At 35.0% G+C, this 19,045-nt stretch overlaps 1 protein-coding gene across 4 annotated transcripts in view; it reads left to right on the forward strand.

The window, feature by feature from the left end:
* Positions 1-969: 969 nt before the first annotated feature.
* LOC150096036 (splicing factor, proline- and glutamine-rich-like) overlaps positions 970-19,045 on the forward strand; it is a 285,745-nt gene continuing 267,669 nt past the window's right edge. For all 4 annotated transcript variants that reach the window (XR_016549982.1, XM_090409524.1, XM_090409526.1 and 1 more), the window contains exons 1-2: positions 970-1,429; positions 17,803-18,104. Coding sequence is in view for 3 of the 4 variants with exons in the window: in XM_090409524.1 (XP_090265650.1) it covers positions 1,049-1,429; positions 17,803-18,104 (683 nt within the window). In the remaining variant the exon portion in view is untranslated. The remainder of the gene's footprint in view (positions 1,430-17,802; positions 18,105-19,045) is intronic.

Raw genomic sequence — 19,045 nt, forward strand, 5'->3', positions numbered from 1 at the left:
AAAAGAACATTCGCTCTGGAAGCAAAATAATTAAACACAGGCAAAACATTCAGTTTAGAACTAACCAGCATCAGTTTTACTTAAATATTGATGGGAAATCCGAACTGAATGTCGAACACCTGAACGCAGAAGAAACATAAGTTTTTCTGCAAGTAGCTTTGGGATAATCCAAAAGAACATAATAAAAATTCTGATTTAGAACAAGGTTCCATGATAAAATGAGAGCGTGAGTTCTCTAATACCTTCAGACTGCTATAAACTTCCTGTTTTTTCGTTACTCCCCATTCACAAAGAACAGAGATGTTCTTTCAACTTAGTTGGTGCATATGAAGTGTTATGCGAATGCATCATTTCTTCTTTCGGTTGGACATGGCATTAAATTGAGAAGAGGATTAATTATTGTCAAGGCTTCTTCTGATGTATCAAACTTTTCAAGTTAAGATTTTCCTATCAGGCTGCTGAAAGCCATATAGACACCTCACAGTCCAAGATTGTAACTCAATAGCTTTTATTTGCATTAAAAATAAATAAATCTATATCTGTCAATTTAAAAGGATTCTAACAGCTCGATATCACAATTATTTTGATGTGCATGTGCTGTAACTGTCAGCTGATTTTAGCTTGAGTCATCGCTTCTGTAATATCAAGTTGATATTAACACTCTTCATAAAATTAATTAATCGATTAATTGACGTAATCAGTTATTCAGAAATAATTGTACTTGCAGTTACTTAGTAATGAATTATCATTTCTCCTTTCCTGTTAAACTGTGTAACCTGAGGCTAAGTTTCTACTTGCTAGCTAAGGTGGTTGTTTTCAGAGTAGTAAATGATCTCGTGAAATCTAAATTCGACACCATACAATTTCAAGTTGTAAATCTGTAAAATATGATTTTCTTCGTATTGATAAGATTATCATCATAGCGCCGCCTAGCTGCCATCCGGAAAATTCTCTTTGTGTGACGTGTAGTTAGGTACGGGAACGTTGCAGTAAGCGCTCTTTGTCGATTTTTTTTTTCTTTATATACATCGTTGTAGAAGAAGACAAAATGGAGGGTACAGAAGAATTAGGCGTGTATGTAATTGATGATAGCGATTTAAACAGCGCGAAGGAAACGAAGTCACCTCATAGAAGAGATAATCGTGGGGATAGAGGAGATCGAGGGAGAGATGACAGAGGTAGAGATAGAGGATTTGATAGAAGAAGAGACTATACAAGAGAGCGTTTGGAAATGATCAGCGGCCCTACGACCAATTTGGAAACAAAAGAAATAAATCCCGCCAAGAAGTTCACTGGAAGGTGCCGACTTTTCGTTGGGAATTTACCTGTCTCGATTAGTGATGACGAGTTTAAGAAAATGTTTGAAGCTTTTGGGGAAGTGGCTGATGTGTTTCTTCACAAACAGAAAGGTTTCGGATTCGTAAAATTGGTAAGTATATAACTCCGGCATTTTAATTTTTTTCTGTCTTTTCCGTTATGTGTGTGTGTTATGAACTTAATGCTTGCGTGATCTAATTAAGGTTCTGCATTTATGCTTAAGTAAATACTTTGTCTGTTGTAGTGATATGTACATTTACGTTAAATTCAGTTCATGCCGCATTTCTGAAACTCAGATATTACCCCCCCCCCCATCATAAGCAGCGAATTTGATTATATATGTTTTATCTTGTATAAAATTACATGCGAAGGATCGCATTCATTTTTATTATAAATGGTTCATCAGACGATATGAAAGACCATCACGAAAAAAAAAACACTTGAAAAAATAATTTTACAACTGGTCTTCCACTTTTTGCCCACGTTATGATTGAAACAGCCTGAAGTTTTGCTACATGGAGATTCTTAAAAGTAATTGACTGATTTTTTTAATTCTGAAGCTGGATTTTAGTATCTCTTAATTCGGCCTTTATAATACTACAGTAGATTTAAAACTGAAAAGTAAATGAATGTTGACCAGCATTTGCTTTTGTTCTTACTGTCAGGAGAAGGGGGGGGGTGAAATCAGCAGAACATTGCCCATGGAAATGCATATGGAATGGAGACCTTATTAAGTCATTGGTTGATAACATTTTTTCTTGCCACTCAATGCTGATTAGAGTGATTGTGTGTGTGTGTGTGTGAGAGAGAGAGGAGTTATCAGTTAACTCTTTTTGATCCCTCTCTTGGGATCAAAGACTGATCAAGGGTAAGGTGGTCAACTGCCTCAGAATCCTTACTCTTTGTCCTGCATTCAGGAACATGTCTGTTTTGCCATACTAAATATGAGTGGTATTCCAGATTTGAGATTTGTAGTGGCAGTAGTTGTATAGGCGAAAAAGTAATGGAATGCTAATTATAATTTGGAATTCATGTATATTAAGTGTGCTTTTGATTGTAGCTGATGTTTAAATAAAGTAGTCTAGTTGTTTCTATGTTTGTGTTTCTTGTAGTTAGGTGACTTCCACAAAATAGTACTTACACTGAAGTGTCTTGGCCAATGGATAGTGTCTCTGCTCTCTAAACACCTGCAAGTCATGGATTTGAATTCCATTATGACTAGGCTGACCATATTTCCTTGAGACAAAAACGGGACGGTGGTTACGTAATATTCTGTATTCATGAAAAAGTAAGACTATAAAAAAAGTTTTACTTTGCCAAATATGCATGGTGATAAAACGTTGGTAATTATTGCTTCTGATTTGGTACCTGCTGAAGAAAATTTTGCTTCATAAATTTTATTTATCAATGTCGACAAGCAGTCATTTGCACGAAAACTTTGGCCATGATGCACAGTATGATAAGCAACATGAGCTTCACTTGCTGCAGTTTTATCGTTTTAACCATGACCATCATGTCTGTCCATAAACGAGCTAATGTTGTTAACTGAAGCCATCAGCATCCTTATGTTTCTGGCTATGTAGATGTCGATTCTATCTCCATGAGCAACGGAAAAATGAACATTACAATGTTGGCATACCACTTTTGTTCCATCACTACACAGCTTGTCCAGTTTAATAAATTTGAATTCTTTATGGAGATCGTCATTAAAACTTCAGTTTCGTCTCTTTGACATTGCAAGGATAGACTTGAAGCTTTAAAAAAATGAAACTTAAAACTTTAAAAATTATGAAATTTAAACCACCAGCATTGAATAACAAAACCCGGTTAGCATACAGGCAAAACAAAAACTAATGCTACAGCAGAACAGATATGCAAGTGTTGCCAACATGTATTTTTTTTTTCTCTGAATAAATCACTGCAGATATCGATATTTAGTATCGAACAATGCGACTCCATGGTTATACAAATTACTGGTATCCATGATATTTATATAAGTTATGAATAATAATTTATGATTGACCAATATTAAAGTATGTTTATAATTTTTATTAAAAACGGGACAAAATTGACATTTTTATTAAAATGACGGGACAGCTGGGAAATATGAAAAAAAAGGTACTGTCCCATTCAAAACGTACGTATGGTCAGCCTAATTATGACATGTTTTGGGAATGACAATGGAAACTCGCATAACACCTAATGAGTTTTCATTGCCTATTGTGAGGCTGCCACTCTACTTACTGAGGATTGAGGTGTCTTTAGAGGTGAGCGCAGTTCCTGGATTAACCTTGCCCAGGATACTAAATGCCAGTTTCTAGTTTTTATGGGATTTATTGATATTAAATCAGATGAGAAATTACATTATACTTGAACAAAAAATTATTATTGTTTAATCCTTTACCTAAGCAATGTGTGTATGAAGTATCTTTACATGTCTACTTGTTTATTATTATTATTTCAGTAATTTCCATGGAGTCAATAAAGACTCAACATGGGAGGCCCACTTATTTACACTCCCTGCATACACACTGCACTCCATATAAAGACTATTGACTTCGCATCATTTATGTCAGCAGCTTCCATATATACTAGTTGTGGAAAATTTTTTCATTTCGGTATGCATTAAATTAAAGTTTCCAGATTATATTCTTGTTTAATCCTTTATCCCAGTATAAGCAAACAAAGTTTGCACATGAAGTATCTTCATGACTAGACTACTTGTATATACGAGGGTGGTCTGAAACGTTCTTGGCCTAATAATGAAAAAATGAATTTATAATTTCAAAATTATTTTTATTTTTCAATAACATAATCTCCCTTAAGACTAAGACATTTATTCCATCAATGCTCCAGCACCATTATCCTGTTCCTGTAGTGGTTCTCAGTAAGATCTGTAAAATACCCCTCTACAGCTGCAATCAGTTTGATTCGAAGAAAAACGCTGACCAGCGAGAAAGAGAAGTCAGAGGGAGCCAAATCTGGGAAATAAGGTGGATGTTCCAACAATTCATAGTGCAGAACCCTTAATTTTCCCATTGCCAAAACACCTTTGTGAGCAGGTGCATTGTCCTAATGAAAGATGATTTTTTTTCTTCTGCAAACCGGGTCTTTTCTCACGAATTTTTTCATAGTCTGGTTAAAAGATCGGAATAATATTCCCCTTTTCAATTATTCCAATATAATTAATAAACAAAATGTCTTTAGCATCCCAAAACACTGATGTCCTGACCTTTCCTGCTGATGGAACCGACTTTGTCTTCTTTGGCGATGAACAACCGGCTTCTGTCAACTATTTTGACTGCTGTTTGGATTCTGGTGTGTAATGGTGAATCCAAGTCTCATCCATAGTAGTAAATCAATGCACAAAATCAGTTTTATTCTTGTTAAAGCACTCCAAGCACTGTTCAGAGATTTTCATGCGAGTGCATTTTTGATCTGCTGTGAGCAAGTGCAGCACCCATCTTGTGCAAAGCTTTTTCATATACAATTCTTCATGCAAAATATATCCTACATTCTTTTGAAATGCCTATAGTCTCAACAATTTCATGCACTTTGACTTGCCGGTTATCCAATACCATATTATGCAGTTGATCAATGATTTCTGTTGTTACACTTTTTGGCTGTCCTTCGCTTTGATTATCTTCAAGGCTGGTACAGTGACATTTAAACTCAGCAGCCCATTTCTTAATTGTCGAAAACGAAGGAGAAGAGCGCTCAAACTTTTATGAACTTTGAATGAATTTCTTTTGTTGTTAAACCTTCTTTTACAAGGAATTTTATAACCGCACGATACTCAATTTTATCCATTTCAAGGGATACAGACAACACTTTTGCTTCAGACAGCTGTATAAAACAGACTACTTGATAGAACGACTTGCAGATGTTCCAACTTAGAAAAAAAAACTTGCCGATAGTGTTGCCATCTATGGTTGAGGCTGAGAACTTTTCAGACTACTCTCGTAGAGGCACCAGTGACTTCACATTAATAGCCTTATTATCCCATAATGGAAAGTGCATCCTTTTGGATGTGTATAATGCCATGCATTATGGAAAGAACCACTACCCAGACTGGTTTCAACCTTTATTGAGGTTTCATCAGTGGGAGCCAGATCCTGAAGAGATACCAAGGTTGAAGTAATGCAGAAATCATAAGAAATATAGTCATGAAGATATACTTCACATGCAAACTTTGTTTGCTTGCACTTGGATAAAGGATTAAACAAGAATATAATTTCTTTGCTACTTTAATATAAATATACTAGCTGTAGAGATATTTCATGTGACAATTTGTTTGCTTGCACTTGAGTAACAGATTGAAACAAGAATATAATTTCTTGTGAGCAGAAAATATACATTGTAGTCCAGTAGTAAAACTTTTTATAACTATCTCAAATGATTAATGTAATCCAGAAGGTACTGACTTTGTATTTCATAAGTATGAAAAGTAGTAGTTACTTTTTCTTTGAAACTTCACTATCTGAAATATGGTTTGACCGATATATACAGTCAAAATTGTTTTGAAATTAGACAATAAACACCTTTGGGGATTGCGATGTCAAAGTTTCTTGTCAGCTGCTGATGAATAAAATAGCAGTCACTTCCATAAACGTCTATATCTTTTGGAAATTATTTATGAAATATTCCTCCTTTGACTTACTTGTTTATGTTAGAAATACAAATCCAGAAGGTATACAATAAAAAATTATTAAATGACAAATTGCACCTTGCTTTCCACCTTTATTCATAGAATAACAATCTGTTTTGTCATTGTATTCCTAATCAGATTGTTTAGGTCACTGAAACTGTTGCATATCATCATATTATGATTAAAAACAAGTATAATGGAAAAGCTGCTTACCTATACTGCATTTGTTATGTGTCTAGTCAATTTAAGTTTGAAGAAGTGGTTTTATACTGCAGCTAACCTATAAAAAATCTTGGATAGATCTTTTTTTTTTTTTTTCTCATATATATCAACCCCAGCACAAGAGGTTGAAAAAACCTTTTGCAGGGAATGCAATTCCCATGCACGTGTCTTGTGTGAAAATGTGAGTAGAGAGAAATAAGCATGTGCTTAAGAGTTGAGTTTTAGCCCTTGACACTGAAATTGTGCATTCTCTTTCAAGGAGAATATCTATTCCCTCCTCTCCCCATATAGCTCCACACAATTCCTCACCACTTCCAGATTCTCATTACTATTAACTTCCTTTCATCCTCTCTTCTGTTATGAAACTTATGCATGCTCGGCCAGGAGTACATGGTCAGCTCTGGTCAAAGTGGCAACCTCATTAATGGATGCACCTGCTATCATAAGATCAAACACTACTAAACCTAACTCAAATCATCTCTATTGTAGGTTGCTGAGATAATTAGCCTTTGGTAAGATTCCGCTTCCCTCTAGTAGTACATTATTTCCTTTGGGTTTTGCCTGTTTGCACTTATTGAGCTAATCTGCCTATAATCCATTATATCAAATATTTATAGTTTTAAATGTTGTACATTGTAGTTATAAGAAATGTGGTGTCTTGGAAAATTATTCAGTTGAGGTGTGAATGCAATGGAAATATTTTTAAGATAGACAAAACTCTTTCATAAACAGGAGTTATCCTCTTGTCTTGAAAGGTTTCTTCATCCATCTCAAAAACTTGAAAGTCTTGTATAAGAGTTAAAAAAAAAAATTTAAATAACTATTTACTAATCGTAAGCAAATAATTTCATTTAACAAACTTAAAATATAATACTGTTTTATTTTTCTTAAAAATCACATTCTCTTCATCATTTCATACCTTTTATAATATATGTTTTTTCAGAACAGATTTCTTCTTAAAATGCAGTTAATCTTTAAAGTCTTCCTGACATCCCATTAATGAATGGTTGAAAACCTATATGATACTTATCCAACTGCCTAGTACATTACCTTTACTACTACCATTCATGTAAAAACAAACAGATGCTGGTCAGTATCTGTACCAGAGGCAGCCAAGTGTTTTAGGCCCAAGAGCCACATGACATTTTTCATATTCTAAAAAATTTAATTAATCAAAATAATTAAATATAAATATAGACTATAGGATTGTTTTTTTATATCTGACCCACATGTGATAGGTCACAAGACCTATAGCAGATTAGTGCTGTGTGTGGGCAAGGAGATAAGAAGAAAGAAGGAATCTGTTGATGTTTTGTTTGAACAGCTGGAGATTGTATATTTTGGGAAAGGTAGAGTGGAATAGGTTGTTTCAAAGAACAGAAGTAGATGGAATGAAAGATGAGGCAGTGAAGTTGTTTGATGAGTTTCAAGTTGGCCTGTAAAAGGGTATTTGTTAATAGTGACTCTTATTCGAATGATTTAGGAGGAAAGCACAGAAATAACAGTGGCTAGTTTAGCAGAGCACTGTCTATGAAAGTAACTGTAGAAGAGACACAAAGCAGAAATAATATATATGAGAGAGGGATTGAAGTGGCTAAGTGAGAGAAGGATCATTAATTAACCAGATTCCCTCTTCTGGATAGATTTGAGCAATCTTAGAGAGGATTTTGTGCACCACCCCAAATATGGCAGCAGTATTCCATGGTTGGCAGATTTGAGATTTATATAGAATAGCTGCTATGAACGTGCAAAGTAGTTTTGTGTGAAAAAGTACTGCAGGTTTTTTTTTTTTTTTTTTTTTGGCTGCAGTAACTATAGTTGAAATGTGTTTGTGCAAGGAAAGGTTGGAGGTATAGATCAGTCCAAGAAGGGAACACAATATATAGAATAATGTAAAATTAAACACACACACATAATACATTTTTGTGTTTTATGATAATCACAATAAAAACCAAATTTGCTTCATTAGCTGCAATGAACCTTTCAAGTTGAGGTTTAGCCACCATTCATCTGTACACTCTTCAGCTTTAAACCTGTTGAACTAATTTCTCATCATTCTCCATTCCACCTCTGTCCTTTGAAATAGCCTTCCCTATACTATCCCAAGAATTATATTCCAACTGTATGTGGAAGGCTGTTTCATGCCCTCTAAACTTCAACTATTCACCCCAAATAACCCCTAGATCTCTACCCTCATCAATTTATTGCATCTAGTATACCATTGATGTATAATACCCAGTATGTAATATTTTCATTCCAAAGTTCATAACCTTGCATTGTCACATTTAACAGGCAACTATTTCATCCACTCCCAGTTTAAATTATCATCCCTCAGGATTTCTATATCATTAACTGTTGTCCTTCCCATTTTTGCATCAACAGTAAATAACAATACTCTCTTTCAAATCATTCCCTATATTAATATACAAATTAAGCAGTAGTGTTGGTCCTAGCACAAGGCCCTGAAGCACTTCACTCCACCATATACTGCTCTCTGGTGTCTGCTTGTCAACTTCTCATTATCTGTACTGCATATCAATTCTCATTTGCTCTTTCTTACGTAATGATTTTCCATGTGGAATTCTGTCATGCCTTGACAAAGTAGCTGTATCATGGTATAGTCATTTCTCTTATCCAACCCAGCTGTCACTATTATAAAATGTGAGATTACTAAGGCAATTTCTGCTTGCTATAGAGTATCATATTTCTGCCCACCATTCCTAAATTCTGCCTTTAATCAATTTTTCCAGTATCTTAACTATTACTATTATTGGTCTGTAATTTGCTGTTTTTGTTTTGGATCACCATTTATGTAATGGATCTATCTTGTTTCTGTGCCATTGGAACTTAGCCAGAACTGAAACAATTTGGTCAGAAGCACTTTTAGTTCTCTTGCACATTCTTATAACACACAGGCTAACATGCCATCCAATCCCACTGTTGTATTCACATTGATATTTCTCATATACTGAGCATCTCCATTTCCTCGACCTCATTTTTTACATCAGTCAATTTTGCATTGGCAACTAGTATCTCCACCTGGATGATACTTCCTTGCACTTTTTAAGTCGACTGTTTCTTCTGCTTCTGTGACTTGTATCATTGGCACTGATTATCCTTCCATAATCATCTTTCATCTTATTACATAGCAAAAAAATTCTTTAGGATTCCTTTGGCTTGTTGGCTAATTTTCTCTTTTAATCCAATTTAGTCCTCCTTACCATACTAGTCATCCTTCTTGCCTCTGCTTTGTATCGCTCTTTGCTCATGGGTGTTCCTCTTTCCTTCACAATGTTTTTATGATGCTACTCATCCATTTAACTCCCACTTGATCTTCCTGACCCTGGGTATGCAGCCTAATACTGCTTCCCTTAAACAGCCCTTGATGACAATTTCTCATGCACTATCCAACTTCGCTACCTACAGACCTACTAGTTAGTCATCGACCACCACTGGACATATGCTATGGAAAGGTATGGAGAAACTTCTGCTGTCACTCTTGGCATTTCTAGAGCTTTTGAACATGTTTGGCATTGAAGGCATGCTAAACAAATTGCCATCCTTTGGTCTACATGCTACCCTCTGTAATTGGGTTACCAGTTTCCTCTCTGATCATTTACTGCATTCGTTCCCTCTCTTCAAGCTTTACCACACATGCAGGAGTATCTTAGGGCCCTGTCCTATTACCTACTCCTTTTCCTGCAAAATGACTTACTCTCAACACCACTAACCTATTCATAGCTATGCAGATGATAGTATTTGCCATTCATTCTACTCATTTGACAGACCATGCAATGCACAAAGATTCCAAGATCACCTATACTGCAAACTCTGACAATCCCAATATGTCTTACTTAAAACAGGTTTCTTTTTGTATTTATCCTTCAGACCACTAATTATTTACTGTGTTAACCACTGATTCTCGAAGTATCAATTTTCATCCATGGCTAAATCAATCTATAAAGCTGTATATTTGTTATATATGGAGTGTACAGAAATGAGATAGTGTAAGTGCAGAATCAAATAAAGAGAGTTAATCAGTCTTTATGTTCTCTCTCTCGTGTACTCAGTTCAAAAGATATTCATTGGAAAACTAAAATAAAAACATAAACTGACGTGAAACCTGGATATTTACAGCAAGAGTGGAACATTCGAATTCAGTTTTGAAAGAAAAATCCTGAGAAAAATATTTGGACCAGTGAATGATAATGGTCTGTTGAGAATCAAAACAACCATAAGTTTATATCAACTTTATAAAGAACCCACAATATCCAACGGAATCAAGTTCAAAAAGTTTCTGTGGGCAGGACATGTTTTTCGTTTGGAAAATGACAGTATTCTTAAAAAGACAGTAAATGATAAAATTATTGTTAAAAGACCTAAAAGAAAACCAAGAACAAGATATCTACAACCAATGCCTTAAACATGCCACCAAAATGCACTTTTGCCTTTTCTCTCACAAGAGTTCACCTATTCCTACCTTCAGTAATAGGTAAGATCTCTCTCTGCTTGCCTTATACTAGCCTCTAGTCTCCTGGCATAAACACATCACATCAATAGTTTCCTCAGCATCCAAAAAGCTAGGTATCCTCTTTCATTCAAGATGCTATTTTATACTCAACCAACTCTTAACTTTATAACAAATTCAAATTTTGCCCATCCTTAGGATACTGTTCATGCATTTGAGTTGATGCACCTAAAACTTCATTAAAAATTCTTGATGTTGTCCAGAGAAGAGCATTGGCTCATAGATGATCCCACTCATAATAACAGATCCACTTCAACCTCTATTGCACAGACAATGTTTTAGCACTGTGTCTATTCTACAGATACTTTAATGGTCATTCTTCCACTTTTTATTGCACCTGTTGATACACAAGCAGCAGCTGCCTAGCATTCCTTTATGGTGCAGCTGCAGCCACACCAAACCTGCTTTTCCTCTTCTTTTATTCCATCTACCTCCATCCTCTGTAAGAACTATAATTCATACAAGAGGTTACAAAATCTATAACAATAGTATTATGTTGTGGACATGGGATTGGGAAGAAAGAAATGTGTTTCTTGAAGTGTCAGATGGATTTGTGGATTGTATCATATTGGATTTCTGCTCAGGACACAGACTAGTGATTACTAACACCATGTTCCAACGTAAGGATGCTCACAATTTCACATTGAGTGAAGACACAAGAAATAAAAACCCTCATTGACTGCATCATTCTTGATAGTGATATCTTCATGCTGGTTCAAGATATGACAGGTGAATTGATTTTGACAGAGGATTTGAATTGGAAGTGACCACTAATTAGTGCTAAGCAGGATAAAAATGGATTTTACATTGCAAAGAATATGTATTTACTACAATGGAAGATACACTAACAAACGACCTTGCAGTCCTAGATGAATACTTCAGCAAATGGAGATTATGCCCAAATCCTAGCAAAACAAGTTTCATGCTTCCACCTGAACAATAACCAGGCTAACAAAGAACTCATGGTCTATTTCAACCACAAACTGCTACACTACAACAGATTCCTGAAATATCTGGGCATCACTCTAGATAGAACACTATCTTTTAAACCACATCTCATTAACACAGCATCCAAGCTAAAAACAAGAAACAATATACTGCAAAAACTATGTAGAACAACTTGGGGTGCCTCAGCAACAACGCTTCGCTGCACTGCTCTTGGCCTTGTTTACTCTACAGCTGAATACTGTTCACCCGTATGGCTGAACAGTGCCCATGTGTATTTAGTCGATGCCCAGCTTAACACCACTATGCACCTTATTTCTCGAACTGTAAAATCAACCCCAACCTGCTGGCTCCCAGTGCTAAGCAACATCTTGCCTCCACACATCTGCAGATCCAACTTTCTTCTACATGAATACAGCAAAATCATGGAAATCCAAGATCTTCCAATCCATGAAGACATCCCACCCCTAGAAATAAACAGGCTAAAGTCAAGGCACCCTCCAATCTTAACAGCAAAAAATCTTGCAGAGACAAGCTTCAACATGAAGGAGAAGTGGAAAGAGTCCTGGTGTAACACTTCAACAGGGATCTTCCATGAATTAGTGGACCCAACACATATACCTTCGGGTTTTGACCTACCTCGGAAAACTTGGTCTGCCCTTAACCGAATCCACTCCAACCATGGCAGATGTGCAGACCACCTTTACAAATAGGGCATGATTGTCTCACCCAGGTGCGACTGTGGATCACCCCGCCAGACAATTAATCATATTATAGCAGAATGTGTCCTATGTGCATACAGTGGAAACCTGTCAGACTTCATCCATGCTACACCAAGTGCAGTCGACTGGATAATCAACCTAGACATTCAGTTGTAGCCAATTTTTAAGTGTCTCTTTTATGACTGTATAATGTCTTCTTATTGTACATATGTCCATATATATTAAGGATTAATGTAATGTAACTTTTCATGTGTGAGCCATACGCTAAATAAATAATGTAAGAAAGTTGTGAAAGAATTAAAGTTGAGCAGCTTTTACAGGTAAATTGTAGAATTGACTATACAAATACTGAAGAACATTTGAAGCAGTTTGAAAACAAGAACCAAACCTTGGAGTTTCAGTGGCAAACTGAAGAAGACATTGATTGATTCACCTAGGGCAGTGCTTTCCAAACTTTTCATGTTGGTTACACACTTTTTAGACAAACATAATTTTGCAGCACAGTAATTCAGTTTGATGTGCCTCTCATGGGTCACGTGACCAGATCAGATGTAGTTTAAGTATATGCTTTCACAATTATATTTTGTATAACTTTTGAAGGTTAAAAATCTCTTCCTGTTCATCCGATACTGGGTTAATAAAAATTCACTATTTATAGTAAGTGATTAATCACTTACTCCTTTAAAACTGATCCCATCATTACTATAACAAGCAACTCCCTTTTATATTTGATAAGATCAAATATCATATAACTCCTTTAAAGGTTGCTTGATATAGTTAGACTATACACTTGTCTTGAGGGCATGACACAGTCTATTAGCAAACCAGAGGGTAAACTTGTTTCACGACACAACCTATCTCTTGAAAACCTTTCATTTTTATTAAAAATATATAATACAGTATGATCGAATAAAAAACACATCAAGTGAGCTGAAATGATTCTCTCTTCTTAATTTTGCAATGTATTTAATATAGGGAAAACATGTCATTTCTATAAGAAAAGAAAGAAATATAATAATAGAATTTTAATGAGATATATGAGCTTCATGGGATGAACACAGCTTTTCAATATTGGTGGAATAGATAATGACACTCGCATTTCGTCATCAAGTATTCTTAAGCTTCCACGTTTCAATATCTTCAAGTTTGCCATCATAAACGAATACTTCACACATGTATGTAGCGGAAAACTGCAAAAAGATTTTAACTCTTTTTTACCGATCAGAATTTTAATGAGATATATGAGCTTCATGGGATGAACACAGCTTTTCAATATTGGTGGAATAGATAATGACACTCGCATTTCGTCATCAAGTATTCTTAAGCTTCCACGTTTCAATATCTTCAAGTTTGCCATCATAAACGAATACTTCACACATGTATGTAGCGGAAAACTGCAAAAAGATTTTAACTCTTTTTTACCTATGTTTGGATGCATTTTTGAAACACGAATCCAAAAGTTGTCTAAATCATCCTCTTCATACATCATTAACAGACTTCGATCAGTTTTTATTTCAGCTACTTCTTCAATAAGTGACAAGTTAATTGTTGCAGTTGAAAAAAATGGATTTCTGATCCAATCATAGTCTTGTATTTCAATATTTGGAAAGTAGTGATGAATTTTCTCTCCGAGCATTGTTAAATGGTCAACAATTAGTGAGCTGATATTACATTTTAGTTCACAGTCTGCAGTTGTGGAAAACATTTCAAAATTTCCTTCTTTCACTTTCCTTTTCCAAATTTCTATCTTGTTTCTCATAGCACAAATTTTATCCACCGCTGTTAAGATATTTTCTCCTTTTCCTTGCATACTGGTGTTTATTTTATTCAAGTGTTCAAATATGCAGCAAGATATGCCAGTTTTGTGCACCATAATTTGTTTTGAATTAGATCGCAGAATTCATTTTGCTGATTTTCCTCAAAAAGTTTAAGCATCGTTTCCCTCGATTCATATACACGACAAAGCTCTTGACAGCCAACAAACTTCTGAGTGTAGTATAAGTTTTTTAAATTTTGCTCCCATATCTTCACAAATTTTAGCAAATAATCTTGATTTAAGAGGTCAACTTTTAATGTAATTGACCATTTGAACAACTTTGTCCATAACCTTTTTTAATTCATTACCAGTGGTTTGCGTGACTAGTGCTTCGTGATGTAAAAAGCAATGAGTAATTATAATATTTTCATTCTCTTTCTTTGCTAAAGCTGTGAAACATTTTGTTGAACCAACCATTGAAGGAGTGCCATCTGTGCATATTCCTACACAATTTAACCAAAGCAAATTATTTTCCTTCATGAAGCAATCTACTGTTTTAAATATATCTTCGCCTCTAGTTTTCATTGGAAGTTCTAGACCAGTGCTTCCCAAACTTCTGGATGTCAGGGCCCCCTTTGCAAAAATTAAAATATTTCACGGCCCCCCTCGAAAAAAAATCGTAATAGGAGATATATTATTATAATATTTATTGTATTTATATTCAATACAAAACATACACAGCAAATATTGCAAAAAATCAAATGCATATATTACATTTTTTGCCTCTTACCGTTTGGTTCTAAAGACGATGTGGGCTGTTCTGGTAAAATATGAAATACTGTCCTTTTTTTTTTTTTTTGAGTCTGTTTCTGCTTCTTCTGATTGTACTCAAGAATTTTTTATTTTTATTTTTTATCAGCCACTTATCCATCTCAAGGTTAAATTTTTTTAACGTAGAATAGATCAAATAATATCACCATTTACCGATACTGGCACACCACAGACTGATAACATGAAAGTAGTGAATATTACCTGAATAACAGAATCCCCGGACCAGGAACATTTTTCTCTTTTGTGACTTTTCTCCCTTTACGGTAATTAAGCCTAACGCGAAACAGACAGCAAAGGCAGGTTATTAAAACGTGCATATGATTGGTGTGGTATTAACAAAAGATCGTGCAATCGAAAGATAAAAGCAAGCCGCCAGTTGAGTTGAAATGCTAATTCTCTTCATCCGAATTCCATATGTGAAACTGCCATAACATTCATTATATATATATATATATATATATATATATATATATATATATATATTACTTAGTTTTAACACTTTTACAAATTTTAACATGTTCGGTTTAATTTTATTATTGCTGCCTTGGGAAATCGAACTCACACACATCTAATTAATATTGATATCAAAACTACTACTCCACTCCTTGTCTAAGTAAAAAGTCTATTCAAATCTTCCTGAAGGGAATTAACATCATAGTGCTAATTATATTCTTTCTAACTTTGCATCATCAGCAAACAACTGAGGATTCCTGCTCAGTCCATCAACAAGTTAAACAGCGGAGGCCTGCAAGAACAGAACTCTGGGGAATGCTGCTGGTTACCCTCCTTTTTTTTTGAGAAACTGCTCCATCATACACAACCTGGCTGGTATCCTTCAGAGAGCCAATCTCCAATCCGTCTAATCAATATACTATCTATTCCAATCCTCTGCAGCTTGTACGCCAACTTATCATGTGGAAATCCATCAAACCCTTGCAAAGGCTAAGAATATCACTGTGTTATGACCCCCCTCCATCCAACACACTTGTCACCTTATCATAAAATGCAAGAAAATTGCTAAAACAGGACTTACCCATTACAAATCCATGCTGACCATCATAAAGGATGCTATGTCCATCAACCCAATCCTGTATTTTATTCCTAACCAATCTCTCCAACACCTTGACCACAACTGCAGTTATACAGACTGGACTATAATTGGAAATTTGTCCTAGAACCATGCATGTGGAGTGGTACTATTTTGCTTTCTTTCCACTTAAGCAACTTGGGAACTCAACCCACTGCAAGATTTTCATTAAATAATCAGGTCGAGAGCATGGCCAACTCTTGTGCACATTCCTTAAGAATACATGGCAATTCATTCATTCATACCCACAGCCTTATTGATATCTAACCCAACCATCACTTGATACACCTGTGATTCTTTTACTTCCAGTTCTCTTAATACTTGCTTCTCCTCTATATATTGCACTGCATCATTTACACCAGTATGATATATGCTGATAAAGTGCTTATTCAATAATTCCACTGTATCCTTTGCAGCTGTTATTATTTTGCTGCCATGATTATCCACCAGTGTCAACCTGGTGGATAATCATGCTTACTTTTGCTTACTTGCCATATAGTGGAAAAATTCCCCTGGGTTAACATTGGCCTGACCAGCCAATCTCCTCTCGTACTGCACATTTTCTTTCTTTACCATGCTTGTCATATTTCTAGCCTGCACTTTATACTCTTCATGGATCTGGTCTGATCGCCACTAACTCTTATACTATCTCTATACGGATCACATTATGAAAGAATGTGGCATTAAGTCTGATATTAGAATTTATGTCAAACTTAGCTCTTTGCTTTATGGAGATGATATACTTCATTATGTACATATCTAGTGCGAGTCTCCAGGACTCTCTAACTAAATTGAATAACAGTCATAACAAATTTGGCATGAAAATCAGCAATAAAAAGACCAAAACTATGAAAATAGGCAGAAACATGGAAAACTTCAGCTGCATTTTGAATGCAGAGTCCATAGTACAAGTAAAATATCTCAGAAGTTGGCAAGTTAAATCTGGAGAAGAGAATATGCAAAGCTGGTATGGTGCAAAGCAGATGAATAAATCTGTATATGGAGTAAGAGAGAAATTAGCCAAAACACCGAACTAGCAGTATACAAGACAGTGTTTTAAACCAGTTTTAAGTTATGGATCTGAGGGTTGGATTAGAAATAAAGCACTATCAAAGAGCAGAGACTACAGATATGAGGTTTCCGAGAAAAATTACGGAAGTGAACCGATGGCATCAACTGATTTTTATTGCATTGTGTTGGTATTTTATGCTTAAAATACAATGTGCAATAAAAATCAAGGATTAATTCTCCACCAAGTTTGGTCAGCTTTAATAAAAAATATACCTCAATCAGACCTCGGACATTATGAACGTGAACAACAGAACATGGCATCATCCAGCATTGTTTAAACTCAGCACTGCTTTGAATCTGCATTCTGATTTTTAATTTTACGAATAGTTAGATGGCTACAACTGTATGGTATGAACTATTACTAATAATTTCTCTTTTCTTTGTCTTTTAAACTGAAGATGTAAGTCAAACGACTTACGAAACTTGTCGGGTCTTTTATTAATTCATTGCGTTTTATATAGCTTATTAAAAAATGTGGTCCAATTACTGGAATATGTCATGTGAACTTTTAAACCACAGAAACCTCCACTTACAATAATATGTTTGTAGCGTGCAAATGATAGTTGTTGAATTCCCAACTCAAGTTTTAACATTTATTTCATAAGACACCTGAATTTCAGTATTGTTCTCATATTTATGTTAAGATATGTAACAATTTATATTTCATCCATGTAGGACACAAGACTGAATGCTGAGAAGGCAAAGGCAGCACTGGATACATCACTTTGTGGTGGAAGAGCACTTCGTGTAAGATTTGCAACACATGGTGCTGCATTGAAAGTGAAGCATCTTAGTCCATGGGTATCAAATGAGCTTCTAGAGATGGCATTTTCAATTTTTGGTGATGTGGAACGAGCAGTTGTTATTGTTGATGAACGTGGCCGTTCCCTTGGAGAAGGTATTGTAGAGTTTTCTAAGAAGCAAGCTGCACAGGTAGCCTTGAAAAGATGCACAGAAGGATACTTTTTGTTAACCAGGTAATATATTTAAGTGTGCAGTAACACGGATTGCTGTTTTTAAGTTAAAACATATTTTACTATCTAAATATATTTAGATTAACTTTTCTTTCCTCATTTTTACCTTTTTAATAAACAGACTAACTTGAAGTTGTGCTTATGTTATATCTATGATATTTAGAACTTTACCTGTCATGAAATTTGCACCTTTTAATATTGCTATAATGGCCATTCTGTAGATACCATACATAAATTATCTGATGTCTGGCCATATGAGAATTACAGCTGCTATTACTAATACTGCGATGTTAATTTTTGATTTATATGGGAATCGTTACTGTTTTTTAAGTTTGTTATGAATCCATATGTCCAATTCACTATATTGTAATTTAGTGAATAGGACATTTGCTAAATTCAGCTCCTAAAATTTGCAGATATAATTATAAATCTACAAATTCCAAATGGGCTGAACTAAGGAAAGGAGATGCACGGTTGTTGGCTTGAGGTTACCCCCCGCCCCCCAAATTTTGAATTTGATTTCATTCTTGAATCAAGGTCCTGTCTTTGGCTGAATTACTATCTTTATATTATACAGCCAGTCAATACTATATAAATAATGGATTTACATGATTGTTTTCTATGCATCTTTATTATATAAAAGTTAACATTTATTTCTCAGAACATTAAAAAAAAAAATAAACCAATACCAATTTTGAAATATTCTGAAAACAAATTTTATGTAGCCACGTGAAACCTTCCATATGTCTACCTGCTCATATCCTATAATAGATCTTAGTCTGTTCCCTTGCCATTATTTTGTTCGAAGAGAACATATTATTATACAGGTATCTGTATGGACCAGGAAAATCATTGTGGGAGGTGGCACTCACAACCATCCTTGGCAACTCATTCACCTTCTAAGCAAAAAATCTAGTCCTAACACTTATTCTTGATAACCACAC

The sequence above is a fragment of the Typopeltis vanoorti genome, chromosome 19 (assembly GCF_054136105.1).
Source record: "Typopeltis vanoorti isolate ZY-2024b chromosome 19, IOZ_Tvanoo_1.0, whole genome shotgun sequence".
Classification (NCBI taxonomy): Eukaryota; Metazoa; Arthropoda; class Arachnida; order Uropygi; family Thelyphonidae; genus Typopeltis; species Typopeltis vanoorti.